This window comes from Triturus cristatus, chromosome 7 (genome assembly GCF_964204655.1).
Source record: "Triturus cristatus chromosome 7, aTriCri1.1, whole genome shotgun sequence".
Lineage (NCBI taxonomy): Eukaryota > Metazoa > Chordata > Amphibia > Caudata > Salamandridae > Triturus > Triturus cristatus.
The window spans coordinates 771,258,489-771,285,663 of NC_140590.1; the positions used below are offsets into that span (position 1 = coordinate 771,258,489).

At 47.9% G+C, this 27,175-nt stretch overlaps 1 protein-coding gene across 2 annotated transcripts in view; it reads right to left on the reverse strand.

The window, feature by feature from the left end:
- DCXR (dicarbonyl and L-xylulose reductase) overlaps positions 1-27,175 on the reverse strand; it is a 65,957-nt gene continuing 38,782 nt past the window's right edge. For both annotated transcript variants that reach the window (XM_085617560.1, XM_085617561.1), the window contains exons 6-8: positions 23,028-23,092; positions 22,506-22,623; positions 1-1,013 (exon numbers count right to left, since the gene is read on the reverse strand). In XM_085617560.1, the coding sequence (XP_085473686.1) occupies positions 910-1,013; positions 22,506-22,623; positions 23,028-23,092 (287 nt within the window). In that variant the 3' untranslated portion in view covers positions 1-909. The remainder of the gene's footprint in view (positions 1,014-22,505; positions 22,624-23,027; positions 23,093-27,175) is intronic.

The window sequence follows — 27,175 nt, forward strand, 5'->3', positions numbered from 1 at the left end:
TTCTCCTGATAGCATATTTTAATTGGGGGTGGGGAGGCAGACACGCCTATTCTAGTCAGTGCTTGTAAATGTTAAAGAAGGTCTCATGATGGAGAACAAAGAGTTCTGGATATCTGTCAAAATAAACAAATCATTGCAATTTATTTTGGCTTTTGTAATGTCTGGTGTACTTTAAATTGCCTTAGCCGCCTGTTCCCTTGGTTCTTCTGTTTCTCCTTTGAACTTAGACGTTCGAGAAATAAAGGAAACTGTGTTTGTGTATTATTATGGTCATATTTAAAAACATTTCTCTTTATGAAAAACTGTTCAGCGATCCCAAATTTCAATTATATTAACTCTGTTAAAATACCCATGATGAAGGCCAGGTTGTATTTCTTTTTTAGCTTCAGAGGTTGTACCCAAAGCTACTAATAATATCATGATATTGCGTTTGTGTCACTTAAATTAAACTTAGTCAGACATGCAGTGACAGCTTTGAGAAGCATGATGCATATAACAAATAGATCAATTGCAAGTTTGTTTTTTTTACCTTTGTATATTGCCGTGTTATATGTGTTCAATTTAATGTAGTCGACGTTTTTTTTCATAATTTGTATCATACTAAATATGAAATTATTTTACTGCAGAACTTTTTGTAAGTTTTTAAATAAATCATTTTTGGCAAGTTGTGAGCAGATCTGTCATTCTCTCTTTATCCATTTTGGCACCCTTTCTAGGAAACGCACTCACTAACTGTGCTAATTAAGGCTGAGTTTACTGAAAGAAGTAAATTCACCTGGATTATTAAGGAAAAAAACACAGATCTGAAAGTCTTTCTAGCAATGTTTCAAAGACACCTCGCAGCAAATATGAGGGCTCCGGGTAAGGGATGATTCTTATTCTCTGGTCCCGGTCGGTCAGCTTGGTATTTTAAGTTGCAAGGAATCCTCCATCAACTGGCAGGGTCACCCCATGGATCATTGCACTTTTGTCGCTCAGTAGGAAAAGAATTGTGTTCACCACGTCTTCCACCTCTAAAAGAAAACAGAGTGGTCAGTTCTGTCATCTACAAATGATCTGGGCAGCTTCTAAGACGCCTCCGCTTACTAACAGCACAGATTAATGATGGAGTCAAGGTTAATTTAAAAAACAAAACAAAAAAAAAACATTTCCATCAGTCACATCCTAGCAGCAAAGTTGGGCAAATGTCAATTACAGTATATTATGTATACAATGAGGGGGAGATTTACCAAATCCCCACGCAACGCAGCCCCCGCAAGGCTGCGGTGCGCGACAGGGAGGGAGCAGGAGAGCGCCATATTTCAAAAGATCTAGCTCTCTCTCCCCCTTTCCCATGCACCAGCACGGATTGCAGCTGCCATGTGCCACGCACCAGCTTAGCGCCACAGGGCTAGGGTGTGTATGTGTGAGTCTAGCTTACGTGTTGTACTGGAAGGGTACCCTTCCTGTACAAAATCCAATGTCTAGACATGAGTGAAAGGTTTTCCCACTTTGTATGCGTCCTGCTTTGGGGGGCAATTCGCAGTACAGAGGACAAAGTTTGATAAAACCCGTAAGTAGTTTACATTAGCAGTGAGTGATTCATACCCTTTTGCTAGAAGGGTAGCACCACAGATCAACTCAAGTCCAAATGGCCTTCAAAAGAGTTATCAACAACTGATTAACATCCAAGATTGTCAACAACAACATTCTCTGCGTCCATCTAGGAAATGGTGTACGGTTAATGGGAGGAGCACTGAGAGTCCCAGCTATCTGCCCAGGAATATCTCCCCCCCCCCCATCCTGCAAGCACCAGCGGGTGGCCCAACCTCCGATCTCCAGAGGCACACCTGGTCACATACATTGAAAGATGGAGCAGTGACTTTAAACCACTACTCAACTTTTTACTAGACCTTTCTTCATCAGTGTGCTGTAGAAAGTAATTTTTTTTGTACACGAGTGCATGTTCTGGTCTGCACCTTGCCGCAGCTTGTCTGATATGGCCCCTGGTGTCCCTTTATAGCATCAGACATCTTGCTGTGGCAACGACCAGAGACTATTATTTTAGCAGCTCAGAGCCACCTTCTCCAATAGGACTTTTCCATCACAAGATTACTTCGATATTGCCATTGCAGGTATAAACTAAGCCTTTTTTCTTCTAGATGAATGCTGATATTTTGTCCTAGCAGCCTTCCTTTCCATTTCCCACTCCTATAGGGACAGTTCCTCACAATGGCACAAGTTATCAGTATTTTGTTTTTAAAAAGTATTTTCATTAAACATGTAACGTTTGCAGTAGACAGTACAATATTACGGATAGCTGATGATATAAACATCGAAGCGTACAGTTGCAGTATCGTGGTCCATTGGCGCGTCAGACATATCGGACCTTACAGTTCTGACATCTGTATCGTAATGGCACATTCAGTAATCTGGTATCATGCCGACTGTGTTCCCTCCCTTCCCCACCCAACCTTACAACCCTATATGTCTCCCATTGGTGCCATATTTTCTCCCATTCCTTAGGGCAACCCCTACTCTCATGTACTACTTTCTCAGCGGTGCAACACCAATCTAGGTCAGGCTTCCACTGATCCACCTTCAGTGGGAGGGTGGCTCCCCATGCCCTGGCAACATGTCTCTTACCCACCATTGCTGCCACCATTAGCCAAATCTTCTGGTATTTCAGCCATATCTGTTCCCCTGATACACACAGTGTGTGCCACCTGGCATCTATAGCAATTTCTTGCCCCAGGACCGCTGACATCACACGTATTACCTTCCCCCAATATTGTTGTATAACTGGACACTCCCAAATAATGTGGAAGAAGGTACCACTGCGGTCGCAGCCCCTCATGCAGCTATCAGTGGGGATACGCCCAAGTTTGTGCATGAGTGTACTCGTAGAATAGGATCTGTGGAGCATTCTTAACTGTACTAATCTGAATCTCGCTCTGACAGCAACTTCCCTTGGACTTTGTATAGCCTCAGTCCAAAAATCATCTTCCAATAGGCCTATATCAGTCTCCCAGGACTCCCGGAGCGCCCCCAGAGGATCAGGTGAGTTGTTAATCTTCCTATGTAAGGGATAGTAACTTTTCTGGGATCGATCTAGTAAGAGTCGGTCTTCCAAGGGACTATATTCCTGAATGCGTTCCCCCTTTCTAATATGCCTGCCGAGTGCATGCCCCAATTGCATATCTATATATATTTCTGTTTCCGCTAGCTGAAACTCCTTCTGTAAATCTTTGAACTAGATTATCGCCGTGCCCCTCCATACGTCTCCTAGATGGGCTATATCTAGAGGTTTCCATTTACTGAAACCCTGTAATTTGCCAACCTCCTTCAGCATATCACTATCCCATAGTGGGGTACCTTCTGTCAGTTTATTATCCCACCCGAAAAACTTATTGGCCCCACACCATGCGTCCAGTACAATCTTTGTGTGTGAGAGCATGTGTTTCCCAACTTGTTGGTGATACAGTGCACCCAGATAGCCTCTGGGGCCCATCATGAAGTGATGGTCTACTTAGTATGCTGGGTTGTTGCTGTCTCAAAATATCCAGTTGTACAGTTATCAGCTGTGATGCCCAATAGTATTTCTTAAGGTCTGGTACAGCCAGGCCACCCTCAAATGCCTCGTTAGAGTTTAACCAATGCTATTCTTGCACATCCCACAGTAATTTCCGAAACTCACTATCCACTTCCCTGAAAAATCTGTCAGATATCTTGTATGGGGTGTTCTGGAGGACATAAACCAGACGCGGCAGTGACATCATTTTGAACAAAACCGCTCTCCCCATCAAGGAGATCGGCAATGTCCTTCAGTGCGCCACATCTGTTCTCAGACGTTCCACTTGGGGCAGCAAATTACATTCTATATATCCTGTTTCCGTTTTAGTGATAGTAATACCCATATATTTGAAACTGTCCTTCAATTGGAGCTTAATCTCCCCGGGAAGAACGGGTGGCGGGCGAATCGGAAAGCATGAGGGACTTATCCCAATTAATTTGATAACGTGAATATCCCCCAAATAGAAAAGAAGAATTTTAACAGTCTGCTAATTGTAAAGCGAGGCATAGTTGCGTATAGAAGGACATCGTCGGCATATAAAGATATTTTCTCTTCCCACTGTATGCCGCCTACGATCCCAGAGGCCACCGGGTCTCTTCTCACCCATGCCGCGAGCAGCTCAAGAGCCAATGCGAACACAGGGGATAGCGGACAGCCTTGTCTCGTCCCCCCTGTGCAAAGTGAAGGAGCGGGAGACAGAGCCATTCACCAATACTCCAGCTAATGTTTTTTTTATAGAGTAGCCTAATCCAGGACTGGAACCGTGGGCCAAACCCAAATCTATCCAAGACCGCAAACAGGTAGTGCCATTCGATACTTTTGAACGGCATACGTGCGTGCAATGACAGTAGCGCTGCTTCCTCACTCATACGAGATTCAGTTAGATGCATCACGCCATACAAAAAACGTAGGTTTAATCTGGTACTCCGTCGTGGCATAAATCTGGACTGGTTGGGATGCATCAGGGACGCAATCACTACCGAAAGGCGGTTCACCTGAACCTTGGTCAGGATTTTAACTTCTATGTTTAATTAGGATATTGGCCTGTAAGAACTACATTGGTCCAGTGGCTTGTCTGTCTTAGATATAACCACTATGGAGGCCATCCGCTGATCCAATGGCAGGCAACCCACATCTCTAGCCTCCTCAAGCATGTTCAGAATACGTGGCACCAGAATGCTCGTCATGCACTTGTATAGCTCCGCGGGTAGGCCATTTGGCCCTGGGGCCTTCCCTGCCTGCAAGTCCTGGATAGCCCCCTCAATCTCTTCGACTGTAATGTCTTTCTCCATGGCCTCCCTATCTGCATCAGACAGCGTGGGTAGCCGAACATCAACTAGCAGTTTCCGACATTCTACTTCTGTTCGGACGGGGTTGGAGGCGACAAGTTAACAGTATTGCGCAGAAAATACAGCAGAGCTCTATCGTGCTTGTTCACTTTATTATTATGTTCGGCATCATAATACATGCCAATTGGGAGGTTTAAAAAAAAAATAAAAGGAAGAATGCATTTCCCCTTTTAAAGGAGATGCAATTTCAGGCGGGAGGCAGCCAAAATAAAGCCATATTTGCCTTTAAAAAATGGGTGGTCTCCCGCCTGGGTCTTCTCTATTTTCATGTATTTAACCTGTACCATTGCTCGAATATAAAACACAGTATAATAGATATCAACAATTAAGTGAGCCATTGGATTTACCCTTCAGAGAATGGGGGTAAAATCATGACATAACACTGCAAACATAACAGTATGCAGTTAAAGGCGATTATTTCAATTCAAAGTGGTAAGCACATATAAACAAGAAATAGGCAGGAAAAAGTTATCAGGCATTGACAAAACCAATACCTTGTATGCGGACACATAAACATGCACTTCCAACAATTTTGTGATAGGTTTTCCATAAAAGAAAACCCATTCCAAGATAGGAACCGCTTTGTGTGGATGCATGCATCGCAATCCATGTGCATATTAGCGTCTCAACGCATGGTGGCCATTTTTAAGTTAACTGATCCAACATAGCAGTCGACCGTGTTCTACCAGTGAAAAACAAGTAAAAAAAAAAAAATAGCACACTCGAGCACAAAAACGGAGTAGCCCAGCAGCACTTTGCAGTTGCTTGGCTCTTGTATAAAAATGTTATTAATAAGTGAATAGAAATGTAAAGCGTAAGAGGAGTGGGGCGGGGAACACTGGCAAGTAAGGAAGGGAATAAAATCAGGATGCAGGGCACAAGAAACGTGAAGGAACATTCACACAAGCGCAATAGGGAAAATGAGTTGCACCTTAAGACTGCAGCTGCCAGGACCTCAGATTAAGTGGGATAAGGACTGGGCAAGGGGAGCAAAAATAAGAGTGTGGACGGGGGCACACAGAAAGAAGTGTGGAAGCGAGCAAGAAAACCCCTGCACTCATTGGGAGTGCTTAATGCAAAATGAAAAAAAAAGTCATCCTATTCACTTATCCAATCGCAATACAGAGACAGAAATTCTCCTGCACGGGACAAAGACCAGAATAAAGCGAAAATCCATCAAAACTTAAGACAGCCGACAAAGCCATCCACTCACGAGCAACGGATTGACTCAAAGCCCACTGAAGTATATAGTATGTATTGAAAATAAGAGGTCTTGGCAGTACAGACTTGACAAGTAACACATCAAAAGAATATTTAACTCCTGTTGGCTACAGTACAATGGACAAAGAGAGGATGACTAGCAAGTTGTGAAACGGTATCTGTCTGCAAAGGGGAGTTGACAAAAATAACATGCATAGTTAAGTAGTTTAGGCTGTAGTACAAAGGGGCACACATGTATTGAGAGAAAGAAAATACAAGTCTACTGCATAGAGTGGGACATTACAAATTTACCCTTACTGTATCTTTCACAGATTTACATTTTTGAATTATTCCCTGCTATCAGACTGGGAACCCCCAGTAATCATTAACGGAGCAGTACACGATGATAATGTAATCTTTGGAGTCCACACTCTGCATAATCCCCTCATTAATTCTCATATAAGCCTTTCAGAAAACAAGGATTCTTTAGTTGAAAGTTTTGAGTGTGATGGTATGTCAATATTGATTACTGTGGGTTCAGTGCATGACAACAGAGTAATAAAAGCATGTGAACCTGGGTTACAGTTAAGCATCTTTTATTTCCTTCTGTAGAGGGTGCATCGAAAGTAGCATTAGGAAATGGTAAGCACTGTAATAGACCAATGCCAGACAGGTGAGTTGGAGATTTACATTAAAATCAGGGAAATGCTTTTTATTACTTTGCAAAGGACGATGCTAGATCAGAAGGATGGATCACTCAGTCGATCCAGGATTTTTGGTCTGTTAATTAAAACGATAATGAAACTTTTAATGTTAACCAACACATTCCACTGCCTGGCCGGGCAAAACCCAAAACACAGTTATGGGCAAAAGCTGTGTGCCATGTGTCAGATTCAGAAAATAGTGTTCTATAAACAATACATGCAGAGTGGGAATTCTGAATGCACAAGTGTGAATACAGGATGGGGTCAATCAGACCTAGGTATTCTGAAATGTCAATGGAAATGCCTATTTTGTTTGGTCACACCCGTTTCTTTTTTGTTTTTTTAAACTGGTGCTGCTGTTTTTTGGGAATCTGAGAGTGCACCGAGGTCTGCTAACCAGACCTCAGTGCATATGCCCTTGCCCTGAACATCGAATTGGCTTCTATCCAATTGGCGGACCTAGCTGACCTGCAAGTCCCTAGTCAATGGTACCCGGAACGGCAGCACTGGTTGTGCCACCCAGGGTGGGACATGAGTAAAACGAGACTCCCAGCTCACCATTTTCAGGCTGAAAGAGCAGTTTAACTTCTGACATTTTATGGAGTGGCAAAGCCAGAAATCCCCCTGGACGATGTATGTCACCTTTATGGCAGGCCTAGCGAGTTCTATGGCAGGATGCAACATAATTTAATGAGCAGAACATGTATTTTACAGGTTCTGGAAGTAAAAATCGGTAAACTTGTAGTTTTTACTATAGAAAAACTTGGTCCCCCAATTGGCAAATGCTGAGTTACTTACTGACCCCTCAGCTGTGCTAACTCTGGAATGGTGCAGTCAGTCAAAGTGGGTCATCCAAGGTTCAAACAACTCGTTACATTAAGCCCGACCTGAATCGAAATTAATGTAACAAGTTACAATGTGCAACTTTAGCAAATATTGCACTTTGTTGCCTTCAGCCTCCTATTTCCATAGTGGTTGCACAAAGGGATCCTGTAACAGAGATAGCTTTTTGTCCTCATGTGGAAACATGCGACCGGCTACCCGGAAAGGATACAATAGGGGCCTGCTCTTAAAGGAGGTGTCACCTCTCTCCACACCGATATTGGCCCAAAAGACTAGCTTCAAATGCGAAGCCGCCTATGAAGTGTGAATGGGTAACACTTGGGAGATGGGCTACTCCATTGTTCAGGCAGACAGGCTGGCACTTGGGACTGTAGAGGGGAAACCGGTTTTACAGGGGCATGTAGCCACCTTGATAGCCACACCTCTGGGTCGGGCTAGGGAGATCCACACGCCAGCTGAGGGGTCCTGCCATTTTGGAAGTGAACAGAGTGGTCGAAATGCCACAGTTCACAGGAAGTGGTAAGATGGGAGTGACCCTGGCAGCCCATTGGCTACCCACCGCATCCTGGCCTGAGGGCATTTTCTGAGCATACTTAGGGCATCACTGGCACTCTGAAATAAGATCTCAGCTGGACTTAAAGCAGACCAAAGGACTGCCTTGCTGTACCATGGTACCAGCAAAGAGAGGCTGCACCGGCGTGGACTGCACCTGCTGAACCTGGTGCTCGCAAAGGAGAGGGACTGTGCCTGCTGTGTCTTGCTCTGAAAGAAGTCGTCTCCAGAGCGCAGCCAAAGCCAAGAGACTCCAACAGTCAGTGAGCTGGCCTCCTGTTTACAGCACTGGGACACAACAGCTGAGAAGCCTGCTGGGGTGTAGTGCAAACTCTTTAACCCGCTGCCAACTGCACCAAGGATCACGAGCAACGCACAAAGTTGCACCGAAGTTCGCCAAGCCTGAGAGTTCCATCGGAGTGCAGCTGGGACCCCCAGAGGATCAGTTATCGACCCAGGAAGGATTGGTCTGTGACCATGATACTAGGTGACTGGTAGTCCAGTAGTGACTAGACTTCTGCCAGCACTGAGGGGACTTTGAGGGACATCAACCCAGTGATCAAAACCGCCTCACCTCCTTCATGGACCGAGGAGTAGTCGCAACAAGACCTCTGTCTTGCATTTTATAAAATGACCAGTTAGTTGTCAGTCTCCTCACTTAAGCAAGAGGTCACTTCATATTTATGGTTCAAATCTCTTTATTCATTTATGTCAATACATGCAATATGAATGCAGCAATGTGAATGCAACACTTCATACCAATCTACAAATCTTGGCTTTCATTAATAATAAACTGAAACATGCCCCACCCCATCTCCCTCCCCCCTCTGCCCCCAAAACACTCAACTTGCTTCAATAAAAGAGCACCAACCGCAGCACCAAGTTCATTTCATGAGCCCGCTGGTGGGGGTTCGCTCAGGTGGCTCAGGATGTGGAGGTATTTAGGGCTTGTCAGATCACGGAAGTCCTGCAAAAGGAGAGACAGGTATGGATGCCAAAGGTCTCCAAAAGATGCCCCTTGATTGGTGATAAGAGTGTAATCTTTCCCATACCGAGGACATACCACAGGTGCTGGAGCAATCCTAAGTGTGTAGGTATATGTGTTGTCCCCCAGTGTGTGAGTACACTCTGGATCACTGCACCTAAAGCTAAACCAATCTGCCCCCCTGGTCTGGATTTTAGGGGGTAAGTGAGAGAGTTGTGTAAACGTAACAACGTGTAAGAAGGAAATTGGGGAGGTTGGGTGTATGTAGCTACTTTAGTAAGCGTTTCGGTAAGGGCTGTGTTGCAGGCAGTATGACGGGCCCTATAATCAATATCTTCCCACTCCTTGGTGGTCAACTGTCTCCCAAGCTCTCTCCCCCAGCAGGTTTATATATGTGTCTGGTGGGCTGGAGTAGGAGGGCATATAGCTCAGAGATTAGCTGTTTATCAGGCGTTTTAGTGATCAGCCACTTCTCATAGGGAGTGAGGTGTCTTTGAGTTGCAGTCTTGTTGTTAGAATGGAGAAGCCAGTGGGAGGAGTTGCCAGTAATGTAAATGTTTCGTCTCTGGAAGTGTGAAGTCTGCCCATAACTGTGTGAAGGGAATCACAGGTCCCGCTGAGTAGAACTTGGTCTGGCGCCACTTTGTAAATGCCCCAGGTCCATAATTGGGCAGGAAATCCGAATTGTCGAGCAGGGGTGTCAGTGGGGAAGGAAAGGACGAGAGTCCACATCTAATCTACTCTGGTCCCAGACGTCCATAGATGCTTCGGTGCAGGAGGTGTAGACTCAGAGTTCTATGTGATTTCTTAAGAAAGGGGATTTTCCATAGGGAGGTGCCAGCCACCCCCCCCCCACCCCCGATCGTGGAAGAGTCAATGTCGCTCAGATTCGTCTTTTTTCCACTCACTCAAGTACCGTAGCTGGGCGTCTGGAAATAAAGTTGGAAATTTGGGATACTGCGGCCCCCAGTGTTCGGAGGGAGATGGCTATTTTTTCTCCCCATTCGAGGCCTCTTCCCAGCCCATACAAATTGGTGTAATACAGCTTGAAGGTTGGGTATCATCCCTTTTGGAGGTGTCAAAGGGAGTGTTTGGAACAGATAGAGAATCCTAAACAAGGATAGTCATCTTATGGGCTGCAACTCTTCCCTGTCAAGAGATCGGGTGGTGTCTCCAACGAGCGAGCTTAAGTTTGATGCGACTCGTAATTAATTGAGGAGGTAGTCTGTATAGAGGAAGCCTGTCGAATTCCCCAGTGAGGGACTGCAGTCTTCATCCATTGGATGAGATATTGTGCTGCAAGTTGGGCTTCCACCTCGGGGATAGGAATAAGTTCAGGGCCTGGGATTTAGCAACATTGATTCAGAAGCTGGTGGCAAGGCCAAACGCCTCCGGCTCGGACAAGAAAACTGGCAATGCCGAGGTAGGTTGGTCCAAGGTCCCCAGCACGTCATCGGCGTGAAGCTGATCGTCTTTTGCCCCCGCCCCCCCCTTTAAATGTGGTTACGGTAATTCAGGGGTTATCTTGGACTCTCTAAGCCAAGGGCTCTATTTAAAGAGCAAACAGCAGTGGTGACAGTAGGCCCCACTGTCGAGTACCCTTGCTGATGGAGAAGGGAGCAGATACACAGCCATTTACCCTGACTGACGCCGAGGGGAAGTAGCAGCACTTTAACACCCAGGTTCTAAATCTCCCCGCTATTCCGAAATGGGCCAGAACTGGTTCTAAAAATAGCCAATGGACCCTGTCAAAGGTCTTTTTGGCATCAATTACTAAAAGCGTAAACTTACCCGATGTGCGTGAGGCCTTTTCTATGATGTGCAAGACAGGTTTAGTGTTGTCACTAGTATGGCGCTAGGGAATAAAGTTTGCTTGATCCAGGTCTATAATAGATGCCATGTGCGGTCCCAGTCTAGATGCTAGTGAACAGCTTGCGGTCCACAATGAAGAGAGATATTGGGCGATATGAGCTACGCTGTTGTCCATCTTTGCCGGGCTTGGGAATAACAGCTACTAAAGCGGTCAGCATCACAGGGGGAATGGCCCCTGGGGCAGTGAAGGAGTTATATAACTACGTTAAGATCAGAGTGAGCACATGACAAAATATTTTATAGAAGACAGATGAACAGAGGAGAATCCGTCCTTGCCTAGGGATTTCGAGGTCTTTTGTTGGGAAATCGATGAGAAGACCTCCTCCATCCGAATATCATTTTCTAGAACATCTGCTTGGTCTTGTTCTGGGGATAGCTGTGACATGTTGGCTTTGCCGAGATACAAAGCGCTATCTGCGGGGTTTAACTGTTGGCTAGAATATAACTCTGCGTAAAAGTTTCTAAACAAGTCAGGAATAGAATCGTCATCCGTGATTCCCATCCCAGTTGCATCATGGAGTGAGTGCACTCCCAGGTTTTGCTGCTGGATGCACAGTTTGTTAGCCAAGAGGCGGACACCCTTATCTCCCCCTACATAAAAAACATGACGCAGACAAAGTGCTGCGTACTCTGCTCTGTTGAGGTCAATGCTTGCTAAATGCACGCATGCAGCTGTCAAGTGATGCCAAATCCTCAGCTCTCCCTTGCGCTGGTGTAGTATGTATCCAGAGAAAGGTGAAGGCTAACCAAGTCTGTGTATTTTCCTGGAGCTAGCATGGCATCCCCTGGACCTCGCTTTGTTGTGGAGGCTGTGAGCATGAGTGTATCACCAAACGAAGCAAAAATTCTTCAGAAAAAGAAGGAAAAATGCAAACAGGAACACGAGTACTCAATCAAGAGGGAAAAACAAATCCACAGGTCTGAGTGTCAGATTTAGGGGGTCCAATCCATGGCCACACCTCCCCGTCCTCCCGCCCACCACCCAACCGCCAGCAGTGCAGTCCACAAAGGTACTTGCTCATCAGTTTGGAGGAGTCAATCTTAGCCAGAGCCCCAGGAAGCGACTTCAAAGATGCCTCCTGCCCCTTCGCGATAGTGGCCTTTTCCCAGGCCCGCAAGTTTGCCAGGGAGGGCGACCATTTGTTGAGCAGGACCGGAATGCCCAAGGTGTAGAGCCTTCCGCTCCCAAGTCGATGCCCAGCGCCCTGCATGTTTCTTCAAGTAAGCTGGAAAAGCTTCCCATCAGGCGGAATGGATGCCCCTATGAGTAGGGCACCCCCATGGTCTGAAGGCACACCTCTTTTGCAGGTAGATGTTGCACATCTTGTTAGAGAGTGGGTGTTTGATCCCTGAAGATGATGGGATGTTTCTCTCTGGCCTTGTGCAGGATGTCCTTCTTCACCTTTGAAATCATGAATACAGACAAATATGTCTGCCGGACAGGCAGTCTCCTACCGAGGGGGGGTCGACTGTGTTTGCATTGTCCATCTTTATCTCCTGAGTTGGGAGAGGAGGGGGGGGGGGAAGCGTCCAGGATTGGCTGAAAAAGATCTACAATAAAGCCCCTGAGATCTAGGCCTTCTGATTTCGACGATACGCAGGTCACAGGCTCTTCCGGGACATCCTCGTTCTGTGTATGAGGCATAGCAAATGCTGGGGGGCGATCTCCAGAGGCAACTCCCATCAGCCCAGAGAGCATATCATCCAAGTTGCGCTCTTTTTTTGATCGGACTGTAGCCGTCACAGCTGGACAATGTAGGCTTCCCTCAAGGCCGTTGTGTGCGCAAGCTTCTAGCGCTCTTATAGCAAGGCAGGTTTCAAGGTCACGAGGGTCCAGCTGTTCACGGGGGTGCAGGCCCCTGAGGGGTGCCAGGTGCCTGAGCTCTAGCCACTCCCATCCTTCCTCACAGGGGGTGTTGCACAGAGAGTTGTGGTCAGGCAGGTCCAGAGCAGAGGTCCCTGCCAAATGTACCAGCCCAGTTCCAAGTAGCCTCTTCGAGGTTACATCTGGTGTCCACACACGACGGAGGCATTCACATGCGAGTTTTGATCTATTGAGGTGGGGGATCACTGATTCAATGTCAGTGTATGGCCTTGTTGTGTTGGGGTGTTCATTTCAGCCACAAAGAGCGGGCAGTGTCCAATTCGCACTTCTCCCCCTCACGGCAGACAGACCCCCAAAACCTCACCTATAGCCCTGGAGGGTTTCAGTCAACCACCACCCAATGATCCCTGAGGTACATAGAGCAGAGGCCCAGGGCCCAGTTGTAGCCAAGTCCAGGTGCTCAAATCACCCAGATTGCTCAGGCCTCGACTGCCCACACTGATTGCAGCCCACGCCAAGGAGCCCCTCTCCGCCTAATCCAGGTCCACCGCAGGGGCGCGCCTGCAGCTCATATGCTGGAAGTCTGCTCTCATGGCCCCCCCACATGAAGGCAGGCTCCAGGGCATGTCGAGCATGACACCCAGCAACAGCGATCTCAGGCCCTCCCCTGGCCAGGTATCTCCTTTGCCAGGGTATGCAGCTCTTCAGGGACTCTCGGATGGGCTGTCCAGGCGACCTCTGTAGAGGACCTGAACAGATGCGGCAATCCGGGACTCGAGCCACGCTGCTGGGCAGCACGTCCACAGTAGAGCACGGCTACAACGTGCAGGCCCCTTCTAGGTTGGAGCTCTCCATCATGGCACCGACTCCCGGCCTCCGACCTATAACATGGAAATATTTTAAGGGCAAATGCCCAGCACATCGGTCCCCAATCCTCAGCGAGGAAAGTCTCACTCAGTCGCCATCTTAGCCACGCCCCCCTCCCTCCATATTTAAAATTAGATACGCATCTTAAAAGCAGTCGTTGGTTTTGGTGTGAATAGACAATGTGTGTTAGGGACTACTCATCCGATGTGCAAAGACTACATTTGGACGTCTGTTCAGATAACAGTAATGGAAACGTCTAATGGGAAGCTGGTAAAACTTTAATCTTGATTGAATGGTAATTCTAAATATTTTTGATCTGCACTATTTTCAAACGTGCTGAGATCCATCATTGAGCGATTTCTAAGTTCCAAGTCAGTCTGGTCTTCAAAGAGCGAAAAAAGCTTGGACTACATTGTGTTAAACTGAAGGCTCTCTAGCGAGTCCTCCAAACATGTGCCTCAAGGGTTCATGCTTGGGGTATTATTTATTTCTTGTTTAAAGAACATTAGAGATTTCAAGTCCCTTCTATACACACATCAAAACACTCTGACGATACATAGACAATTCTCCTGTCAGAAACTATGTACCCTGGTGTTAGAAATTAGGACACTAGTTGGCAGAGGTATGCACCCTGTCCAAGTAGGGAACGCAATCTTAGTCAGGGTAAGCTAGATACACACCTAAAGATAACCTGTGCTCACCCTCTGGTAGGTTTGCACAGAGAAGGCAGGCTTAAGCAGCAATGTGTTAAGTAGTTGTGCAACACACACAGTAAGACAATGAAAACACCACAAAGAGACACCACACAGGATTATAAAAATAGAGAATATTTATCGGAGTAAAACAAAAACAAAACAACAAAAATCAAAAGTCAATAGCGCCAAAACATTACTTGAGGTCACGTTAGACTGGGGTAAATCCAAAGTTCAGGCCAACCGCGATGGAGGTCAGGCCGGCTACAGGACTCAGACAGGTCCCGCTAACAACGTACCTTGGATGGAGCAAAGTGTTGACGTAGTTGGGTTGATGCGCCGAAGTTAAGCCTCGCAGTCGGATCCTGCGTTGTTGTCAAACCTCTCAGACGGGACTTAGGATCGGCGCTGTGTCGAACATCGCAGTCTGGTCCAGCATCGTTGTCAAGCCGCACAGGCATGTCTTCAGATCGGCACTGCGTAGACGTCAAAGAGCATTGCATCAGTTCCAATCAGCACAAAGGTGACGATGCATCGGTTTTGGAGCAAAACAGTGGCAGAACCCACTTCTGAGGCCCAGAACTGGAGAGGCACCTCAGGCAAGGGAGGACTCACAGATGGCAGAGTCCAGCTGCAGCAGCAGAGTTGCAAGAATTCTTTGATGGCCTGAGACTTCAGAAATAGAAGGCAAGCCAGCAAGCCCTTGGAGTACCTATGGGTTCAAGGGAGACGAGTCCAGTCCTTGTCCTCAGCAGGGCAGAGATCAGCAGGCAGCAGGGCAGCTCAGCACAGCAGCTGAGCAGTTCCTTAAGAAGAGTCAGTCAAGCAGATTAGTAATCCTTGTAGCACAGCAGTCCTTACTCCTGGCAGAGTTCTTCACAGGTCCAGTAGTGTATTGTCTTTGTAGTGTCTGTGCCACAGTATTCATACCTAAATGTGCCTGTGAAGTGGGGGGCGACTTCAAAGCTGGCCCTTGAAGTGTACAGGTCCCCTTTCATCTCAGCCCTGTCTGCCAGGCTATCTGTGAGGGGTAATCAGCCCTTTGTGTGGGACACGGGACACTGTCTATTAAGATGTGTCACCTCCCTCTCCCCCGTCCTGCCCAGGAAGAGCTATCAGAATGCAGATGAGTGCTCTGTCACATACACCCTCCCTGTGTTTGTGGTGGTCTAGAAGGAATAGACAAAGTGTAGCTGTCATCCACCCCAGACGTGTATTGGAGACAGGCTACAGGCACACAGAGCTAAGCTAAGAGCAGAGAAATGTCCACTTTCAAAAAGTGGCATTTCTAAAATATAATGTTAAATCCAACTTTACCACTAAAGAGGATTTCTCATTACGTGTACAGAGAGATAAAACATGATTTAGCTACTCCCATCTATTCAGTATTTATAGGTTAAAAGTGTTTAAGGAATTACCAATTCAAGCCGAGGAGAGGAGTAGGCCTCACAGTAGTGAAAAAACAATTTAGTGCTTTGTCACTCCCAGGACATGTAAAACATAAAAGTGCATGTCATAACTTTAAGTTACACAGCACCCTGCCCTTAGGGATACCTAGGGCCTACCTTAGGGGTGACATATTTGTAATAAAAGGAGAGTGTAAGGCATGGCAAGTGGTTTTAAATGCAAAGTGAAAGTGGCAGTAAACTGCACACATAGGTCCTGCAGTGGTAGGCCTGAAACAGGTTTGAAAGGCTACTTGTGTGGGTGGCACAACTGGTGCTGCTGTCGCCCTAGTAGCATTTAGGTTACAGGCCCAGGGTACCTGATATAACACTGAACAGGGGACTTCTAAGTAAACTAAATATGCTAGTCATGTATGCACCAATGTCACCATGTTTAGGGGAGAAGCACTGGACAGCAGTGGTAAAGGTGCTCAGATTCCTAAGTTCAACAAAAAGATACAGCAAAAAATTGAGGTAAGCAGCAAAAGGAATTTGGGGGGAAACAGATCTAACACCTGATTATGCACACATGGTGAGGAGGGCAAGGGGAGAGGTGGTAAAGTAGCATTTGAGTATGATGATTTTTGTTTAATTAAGTGCTCCAAATAAGGTATTCAAATATCATGAATTCTCATTCGATATGAGCAAGAATTTGCATGGCCTCTTTATGTCAAAAACAATGTTAAGCTGCAGCAGGGCAAAGAGTACAGAAAGTACACAGGCTTCAGGAGTGCTGTGCAAGCAACACACACACACCCTCCTCCTCTGGCACCAAGTGGACACTGCCGGACAAGGCGTAGCACTAGTGGTTCGCTTTTTATACGGAAAAGTTGTAGCATATCAAAAACTTGCAGGGTTGATATATTTCCCAGGCTGCGAGGAGAATCTACAGACACATGCATGTTAAATTTCAGTGACAAATCATTCATCCAAAACACTCTTCATATGGATGCAGGTTTGGTCCACTCTGCTCATACGGGGCATGGCTAGCCCCAAAGTGTGATTTTTGGCACATGAATGAAGCTAATCAGTGGATAATATAACTGAGGAGTTTATACAGGGTACCTGAAATGCCCCCTAGCAGCATTCAAGGCCCCCCACTCCATTTGGATTGTTCTGTTGTTCAAAACATGATCAATGATGTCCATAGGACATTTTAAATCCCACGCAGAAAGGCTTATCAGGAAAAACACCAACAGTGGCCTCCCCCATTTTCAATAGTGAGCTTCCCAAGAGAATTTCTACTCTGGGAATAAACAAATCCACAAAAAATAAACAGGAATCACTTCAGATGGGCATTGGTGCCCCTGTAGAAAGACCTGCCAGAACCCTCGAACTGGAATCTTTTTGGGAGTGGCACCAAGGAAAGGGGAGTCTACCCTTTCCAATCTTCTGTCTCTAGTCTCCATGTCGTTATTTAGAAATCGGTTTATTGAAGGTACACCTGTTAGCACATAGTATATCATACAGTGTCATATTGCATAGTTAGACATATCACAGGGTATGAACTTTTGAGAAGATACAGACAATCATGACAATTTATACCAAGTAGGCAGCTTGCAGTCATTTGAAGTGGTATGCTTGAGGCGACAAGTTAAACTACCTCTGTGGCGTGTGTTTTGAGGTCTTGCCACATGCAGTAATTATAGTCAGCCATTTTGATTGCTAAATGCGATCTCTCTATTTGTTCCATCAAACAGGTAACCAAACGTGGCCAGTAGCCCCACTTTGCAACTAGGGAGCTGCTCCTCCACAGCTCTATAACCAAAATAACAACCAACAGCAGCTCTCAACATGCGTCCAGGTGCCCCTCCCATCTCAACCCCCCTCCCAGCGGGTCCTCCCCTTCAGCCCGCGCCACGAAAAAAAAAGAATTTAAAAAATCCTGACCACTATGCTCTGCGCGCCGCCACGTCTCATCACCTATGTCCGAGCAGCAGTGCCCAGCGTCGCGATGCCCCACCAGGCTGGTCGGCCCCTTAGCCACTAATGCAGTCCTCTCAATTCTCCCCTATCAGCTGCCGGATTTACCACAGTTGGTTGCAGCAGAGCCTGTAGCATCTCTCCCCATTGTGACGCAATGGGCGTCTTCCTGAGGCCCAGTGTTTCCTCACGCCGAAGTACCACCTCCTCTGCCTTTGCCCAGACTGAGAAAGAGCTACCCCATGCCTGCACATGCGGTGCGGTGTCTGCCTTCCAACGCTTAGTGAGAAGTCGCTTAGCCACTATAATCCCCAGGTCTATAAAACGAGCAGCAACCTTAGCTGAGGGCGGCCTATGGAAAAGGTGTAAGAGGTAGACAGCCCACTCGGAGGGGAGCTCCCGCCCCGTGACGGAATCTCGTGTTCCTGGGCACCCTCCTTGGTCCCCGTAACACCCACCCCCATTCTTTATCAGTCATAGGGCGTGCACCTCCCATTTCTCACACAGCGTTCCTAAATTCAGCGCCGTGTGCGTTCGTAAAGCTGCGGCGAACCATTTAATCAGGCGTCTCCCTCGTCCCATGACATGTAGATACTGCACCACTAGGTGCTGCTCTGGCTCCTCCCGCAAGTCTCCCCAGCAGCCTGCCAGTGTCTCTACCAGAGCCCGATGTCGGAGAAACTGGCCACGGGCCAGTCCGTCTCTTCTGCAAGGGTCTCAAATTGTAAAAGGGCTCCATCACGGTAAAGATCCTCCAAGGTGTAAATATCTGCTTTATGCCACTCCCTCAGTTCCACGGCCCCAAGTACACCCCGCCCACTGGGAGAACCCTCCAAGGGTATGGCTGGTGCATAGGGGATCTTAGAGCTGGTAAGCCGGAGACTTCTACGATAACATTTACAAGCCACTGCTAGCAGCATCGGCGCGGGTTTCAACGCGCCCACCGTTGGCTGAAAGATCCTGAGTAGCTCAGCCAACGACAGCGGGGGGTCCACTGCCGTCGCCGTGTCATCGCGACTTCTGTCTGCCAGCCAGCGTGCTACCCACTGCAGTTGTGCCGCCAAATAGTAATGCTCAAAACATGGCATTGCAAGCCCTCCCTGGTCTACGGGGAGATAGAGTTTGGGCAGTAGGACCCTGTTCCGGGCCGTTCCCCATATAAAGTCTCGGAGGGAGCGCGTGAGGCCTGTGAAGAAGACACCGGGACGTATAGTGGTAGGTTAGCGAAATAGTACAGCAATCGAGGTAATACTGCCATCTTAACTAGTGCTATTCGGCCAGTGACCGAAAGGGCAAGTGTACTCCAAAATTTCATCTGGGACCTTATTGCAGCCACAGCTCTTCCCAGATTACCCTCTATCAGGTCCGCCGGCCGGCGATAAATCTGGATTCCTAAGTAGCGAAAGGTGTCAGGCTGCCACTGTACTCGTACTCCTCCTAGGTGGTAGCCGGGGTCTCGAGCGTCAGCCCCGAATGCGTATAAGCAGGGTTTAGCTGCATTTACCCGAAGCCCCGAGAGCTTTGCGAAGTCGGACAGGATACGTTCCAGCCCTATAGGAACGCAAGTCACGTCCCTGACAAACACCAGAAGGTCATCTGCATAGAGAGACACCTGGTGCGTCGCGTCTCCCAGCGGGATGCCATCCGCCAGCTCCCTGCGAAGTGTGGTCTCCATGTCGTTATGGTAAGACACTGGCCCCATTCATAGGTGCAGAAATATGTCAAATATACTAAGCTGCCAAGTCACCTATCTGCTCCAAAGGGGCTGAAGTTAAGAGTGACTGGACAGCAACAGCATAAGAATCCTCCACTTTGTACGGGAAACACTACTTGTGGGCGTGTTCAGCAAGGCCCTCTTTTGAGGGGGTAGGTGGTGGTGTTGGTCCTCCCACTTAAGATCCCTGGTTCCAAAGTATAACATTGAAGGTAAGGGATTGCAACTGGGCCACAAACCCTTTGTTCTAGTCACCAGGGGCTTCTAAAGAGGGCAGTTCCCTTGTCACAGATATCCACTGCACCCCAGCCTTATAACCAGAAACTGCATTTGCACAAAACTGTGTGGGCAGCAGTGGTATGGTGGGGTTTAAAGCTTTCTCTAATGTTTTTGCCACCTTTATGTGCAAAAGAAAGGACGCCCTTCTCAAAAGAATTCCTGCTCAGGCGGACGGTTAATACCGTGATCTTGAAGCAGGAGTCCTTTGAGGTAGGCGTTCGCCCTTCCTGAAATGGCTACTGCTCTGGATTATGGTCCTCCCAAATCCTAAAGTAGGAATCCTTTTGGGAGGGCAACAATTGAAAAAGAGAGAGGGGGCTGCAATGGAGACCTTCTGCCCCATACGGAGGGTGCCAAAGAGAGAATGGCGGTAGGGATCCACTTCTGAGGCTCCATGCCCACACGATGGATGCAAGAGGGAGGGTGGGATGGGGCCTTCGCCATTCCTCCACATTACTCATCCCTTATAGCCTCTCTTTAGGCAATACAACCCTCTAGACCTTTACTAGTGACCCCTAGATCTTCCTAGATCTTCCCACTGGCAACTGCACTTGCGCACGCCTGCATTCTCCAATTTGAGCCGGCTGTTAATGGCACCTAGTTTGCCTCAGATCACCTACTGGCTCTCAAGGACCCTCTCATTACCTCAGCCATCCCTCAGAGCACATTATCTGGGTGTCACAGAGCCTCAGTTAGCCCTTAATAATCCTTTTCAAAAGCTGTGGGATAACCCCTATCTAGTCCACGCTCACTCTCAAAGACCCTGTGGCACCCCAGAGATATTACCTGCAGGCTTTCAGATCACCAACTGACCACCAGAAATCATAAGGTGGCAGTGAGATCCTACACTAAGCAATGCTCAGGTGACCCTGACACAATATGATGGCAGTCAGGACCACAGTGCCGGTGCTCAATCTCTCTATGGTCCTCTCATCTTAGCCTCAGCCTTCCCACAGGCATTGTTGGCATGCCTTCAGATCACTATAGGTCATGGTCTGCTTGCCGCAAGGAACCCAAGAGGCACATAATCAGGTGCCCCTTATGTACCCGCAGCCTGCCCTCAAATTATTTTAGCTAAGATTAAGCATCACCCCACCACTCAAAGCCCCGGAGACATCTACTGAGTCTTGCAGCAGATCACTCAGCCCTGGCGAGCAGCATAACTGACTCTCACTGCTAATGCTCAGACATCAAAGCAAGCACATCTGCTAGCTCCCAGTTCCTCTCGTTGAGCTGCAAGAGTCTGTCAGTCTCTCCTCTGAAGCCGGATAAACCCATTAGAAATCCTCAAAAAGCACCTAGAACCCCTTTTGTGGCTTTCACAATGCATGAGACCATTGCCAGCCATCAGCTCTTCAGGCATGTGCTGTGCACCTAGGGGCAGCACTTACTTGCTGTTCCTAGGGTTCCACTATTGTTACAAGCACATTCATGTAACTTGTGCCCTGCCCATGAATACATGGCAGTCACAAAAGACTGTTTTTCTGAATGAGGGTGTGAAACGCTTGGCGTACCAATTTGGTTGCTAGGAGAAGACGTGGCAGCCCTGTTCTTCTAGCGTTCTGGACAGTCTTACTCACAGGATAGACTTAACCACAGACTACAGTTTAATAGCACTATTAATGTGCATTGTTTACATGTAACCTGTAAGTCACAGGTTTAAATCCTAGTAACATAGCTTAGTGGGTTTTTGTGGCTTTGAGCAACCTTCAACTCATCAGTTCTGATCCTGAGAAAGAATTCAGTGGGAAATGCACCACGGGGTTTCTAGGTCCTGTATTTGTTGTATCTCGCCATACAGGCAGACAGACGGGGCCCTGGATTTCCCCCATCTCACTATGACATCAAGGCCACAGGTTAGCCCAACAGTGCTTCCAGAACACAGCATAACACACACAAACAACAGAGCTAAGATATGCCTTAAAGGGCTATCATGAGTGCCCCACAGCACTTGACCCTCACATAACCTCCAACACAACGCATTCAATTCACCTCCTGTCACAGTCATGTGCAGAACATGTCTCGAAGCCATCTAGTTTACCTTCTCAATGGTACATTGCCTCACATACATCCACACCTGCATAAAAAATAGAATGGTATCAAAAACCACATAATTAGGAAAAATGTCTCAACACATAACAAGCACCAGAAGGCACAAAATGGAGAACTATTTACCCCAGCAGAAAACAGATAAACTGCAATGACCACTAGCACACAAATCCAAGCCAAATCTAGCCAGGCACACATCCCAATACACTCAATCATTAGGCAACACATTAGTCCGCTTCAACCCTTTCAGCTGCTGTACAACATGACTCACAGATAAACAATCAGTAACAAAAACAAATACAATTTCAATAGACCTCTTTCGGCCTGGTCATCAAGAATCATAGCACCATAAATGTCTGTACTCAGAAAACACTTCAGGACCATACAAACAATGGTAATGCAGTATATAAATACATTTACCATAACCACTATACTTAAAAGCACAAGCAGTCAGAGGATCATCTTGAATGACAAATGTACAAGGGGCGGAGTCCAGCTCTTCACAACTTCATAAATCAGAAATAAAGGTACAAATGAACAGAGGACAATTCATAAACCATTTACTGCTCAGCAGGAAAGTGTAGACACATTCCTCCATGACTAAACCCCTCAACTCCTCCCAGTATAGAACGCCCAAAAGACCTCATACTGACCTGCAAACTGGCCAAGTGGGATTCGGCTCTTCATCGGAGCAGCCTTCTGGGGGTCGCTCCAGCCTAGGCGCCCCATGTCTGTCATTACCACAGTGGGATTCACTGCATTCACACGTATCTAAAACCAACGCAGAAAGAAAAAAATCTTCACAATGTATATGCAGATATTTCAGATGCTGGGTAAGATATTGACTCCACTGCATTAAGGTGTGCAAAGAGCATCAGCCCACTCTTAGTTCACCTATTGACACTGGGAGTGAACACATCTCGGGACCTGTTGAACCTATCCAGAAAGTAGCACGTCCCTGGTAGTGTTAGGACTGACTGCACTTAGCCCACCATTAAACCTTGCCCGCACACACTCTACTGGAGGCAGCATGTACCCACTAATCCACAGAGCTGGTCACAAGAAAAGTTGGCCTTGTGTGACTGTACCTTGTGCATCTCTAACTGAGGAATTTGCCCGTTATTAGGAATACTCAGCCCACTGAACATTTCATGAATTGCTCCACCATATCTTACCTTCTTTGGTCCAAGTTCTAAGGCCATAACTTTGGTCAACATGTCCAGAGCTCCCTTTGTAGCACCTACGAGGAAAGCAGAGATAGTGGATCGTAAGCTGAAGATACGCACTCTACTGCTCATCCATGGTATACGGAAAATGTTACATACCGTTAAGCATTAGTTTGCAGCTTGATCTATTCAAATGCTCTGCAGACTCCAAAAATCCAGCATAAGGGCTTGAAAAGCTGTGTTTTGGCTTGAAGCATGCCTCAGAGGACATACATCACCCGGATGCCCGCAATACATTAGGACACCCACTTCACCTTTGATTACTTTTTTCCACAATATATGATGTGTCTGCTTTCCCATAAAACATCTATAAATGGTATATGTTAGCTTCTTATTGTATTGACCAGGGAAGGTCTCATATGAATCCACAAGAGAACAAGCCACAAACTAACGGTAAGTAACAATTTCCATTTGGAGCAGAAGGACAGGCAAACAACAAAAAGCAGGTTAGTCTAATAAAAGCGCTTTTGGTTGATCAATGTAATGTATGGTGGCTCTTCCTACAACTAGTGTGTGTAGCGAATGCTCTACTGTGGTTTGTTTACTTATGAAAATGAACATCTTACTTGCCATGACTTGGTCCTTTGTTATTGCTTTTACTGTACTGTACTGAAATTAACTTCCCTCCACTGTTCCGCTTTTTCTGCCTGCCCGCTCTGCCGTTGCTGCCCCTGTGGCTCCTCCCCCCGGACATCCCCCACTCCCGCCTCCTAGCCTCTCGTCCCTCCCCCTCCCCTACTTCATGGTAGTTAATCCCGGTCCAGGTCCACCCTCTCCCCGCAGCGCCGTGTCCTGCTCTGTCTCCTGATCCCCGATCCCAGATCCCGACCTCCTCCTGGGAGGTTCGAGGCTGCTGCCCACGCCTGCTGCCTGCCATCAGCTACCCTGTAATTATTCTTCCGCTCCCGGTATTTACTGCAGCACCCCACTGGGTAGTGTCTCGTAACTTGGTCCTTTGTTATTGCTTTGACAGTACTGTACCGTTTTTAGGTCTCGGCTAGCGAAGGCTGCGCTTGCGCAGTCTCGCTCGCGAGATTTAATGACTTGGAGAAGAGGGGCTTGAACCCGCCCCTCTTCTCTCCTCTTCTCCATTGGCTGGCCTCTTGAATACTGGCCAGCCATTGGAGAAGAGGTTTGTCTCTACGAACAGGCCCCGTCCTTTTGGAGGGGTGCGGGGGGGGGGGGGGGGGGGGTTTAAAAAAAATTCTCTGGCCGTGTTTCTCTCCAACACGCCCCCGAATCGGAAAACGCCGCTGCCTTTCTCCGAGGCATTTCTGCTTGACCTCGTAGAAAGGCGGCAAGGCTCAGCTCAGGGCACCGCAGTCTGTCACCTTCATTTCCGGCTCCCAGAAACAGCCGTGGCACAAAAGGCAGATCCCGCTGTGTAGGTAGCCACCGCGGGGAGCCCCCAGCAAGAAGGCAGATCCCGCTGTGTATGCAGCTGTCTCGTGGGGCCCCCAGCAGTCTCCAATGTCGGCTGCTCTCCGCAGCGCGGCACGAACCCAGTCCCGGCAAGTCACTCACCAGGGACCACCTCGGGGAGCACACCACTACCGGGGAGCAGATCGGAGGAGTGTCCGGTTCCCAAGCAGGGCCACAGGTTTCCGGGCAATGCAGGCACAGTATGGGGGTAATCGTGCGGCTCCCGCAGTTCGAACAGCAGCCGCCAGTGTCTACTGCGACACAGCGCGAGGCCCAGTGGGCGGGTTCAGACCACGGGCTCGCGTGAGCCGTCACACCAGTTCAGCAGCACTCCACCGGGCCACAGGAAAGGCCATACACCCCGGGGCGGAGTTGCAGCGTGAAAAAACGCGCTGCATACGGATAATAGGGGCTGCCCCGGAGGCCTCCGGCGGAGCCCTAAGCCAACACGCCTTCCTCCATTCGCCACAGTAAATGCGGGAGAGAACGGGGTTGTTGAGCAGGGCCGGGCTGGCTTGCCCAGGCATCGGGCGTTTCCTGTAGCAAAAGTGCTTCACAGTTCACCTCCCCCACGACCCTCCAGCTGGTCCGACATAATTGCCAGGCCTACTTTGGGGTTCCAGTTCGGCCCTGTTGTTGAGTATCCTACTCAGGGCTTTAAGTGGGATAAAAAAAAATGCGGGGGGGGCGGTGTTGCGCGGGGTCTATACGACTTGTATTTTGCTGTCTTTTTTGTCATTGCATCCAGGCATAATGATACAACAAGTAACATGATACCTACAACAAGTTAGGACTATTGGCTTTGTCAATCGTTGTTAGTTGCATAAGATAAATTAGTAGTAACTGTGGCTTGTATATAATATTGAAAAAGCATCCACTTGAAGCCCTAGTGACACCACGACAATGTTACTGCTCCTGAGTTTCAAAAAGAGACAACAATATAATCATGCAGTGGCTGAACTCGACAGATTAAGAAATATATCCCAAATTATATATAACAGTCAGTAGACGCATGCCTCTACAGTGTTCTCTTATATTTTGAAACCAGAATTGGTCAAGTTCGTATAGTTTCAAAGTTCCCTTTTCAAACAATCATTATCAACGCCAAGTCTGGCCCTGGCACGGTAGTGCGATTTTTGTTTAGTATTAATAAAATTTGACACTTCGGGCAGCAGTTTCAGCAGAGAGGAATCCAAATACTAATCATGCATATTAGTCTGGGCCACTGGCATTTTGCAATTCTGCAGCTGCAGCGTTTTCCTTATAATTATGGATTTGCCAAACTTCCCAAATAATGCTCGCATAATAAATCTCGCTTTTGAGAGTGATTAAGCTATTGACATTGTCAATAACAATGCCGTTTCTTTAAATGTTTAAAAAACAAAAACATACACAAAAATAATGTCATGAGCAATGCCAATAGCTCTAACTTTAACAATGCCGAGACCGTTGCATTGTAAATGTTTGTTAAATTAACTTCCCTCCACTGTTCTGCTTTTTCTGCCTGCCCGCTCCGCCACTGCTCCCCCTCCCCCACCGGACAGTCGCCGCCTCCCAGCCTCTCGTCCCTCCCCTACTTAATGGAGGCTGCTGTGTGGTTGCGCCGCTGGCGCGCCAAAGACAGGCACGTCTGCGCCGGTCCGTGACCCGACTGCGACCAGCTCCAGGGAACCTGCATCTCATCCCACCCACCGATACAGCACGGCCGTCCTGAACGCAATCAACCCCGGCAGACTCAGCAACTGTCAACAGGCCACGCCGAACACAACCCATGGACAGTTCTCCTACCTCCGCTGCTGAGAGACTTTCACCATCACCCCGACCTTCAATGCCGCAGAAACCAACACCGGCGACACCCTAAGATGCATCATCCTCAACGTGTGCTACGTACACAAACACGCCGTGGAGATCTGGAATCTACTCGACTACCTCCAACCCGACATCACCGTCTTCACACAGACCTGGACCAACACCTCTTCCGCACCCAACATCAACAACGCCATCCCGGACGGATACAAGATCCAGAGGAAGGACAGCCCAAACCAGCAGGGAGGGGGCCTCACCATCGCTCACAAGAACACACTCCGGCTCTCCACCTCCAGCAAAACCTTCCCCTCTGCCGAACACCTGCACTTCCAGATCCAGACCAGCCCCAACTCCACGCTCCGGGGAACCCTCGTCTACAGACCCCCTGGCTACCGGGCGCCCTTCGCCTCCACCATCACCGACTTCATCGCACCCCACTCCATCGCCTCAATGAACTACATACTCATCTGAGACCTGAACTTCCACCTCGACAACGCCAGCGACCCCAACTCCACCATCCTTCGTGACAACCTCGCCAACATCGGACTCAAACAAATAGTCTCCTCACTGACCCACCGAGCAGGACCACACTCGACCCAATCTTCGCCACAGGCAACAACGTTCACTTCAGCCACACAACACAACCCCGACCATTACTGCGTACATTTCACTGTCGACAAACCCAGAGCACCCAAACCAGCCCCATGTCCTCCACGAAGGAACTGGAGCAACGTCACCAGAGATCCGCCCTCACCCGAAACAACCACAACTGTATGACCAAATGTGCAGACGAGCACGCCCTGCTACGCAACCCCGACCAACAGCGCCCCCGGAAAGCAGCCTGGTTCACCACCATCCTCCAAGAAGCC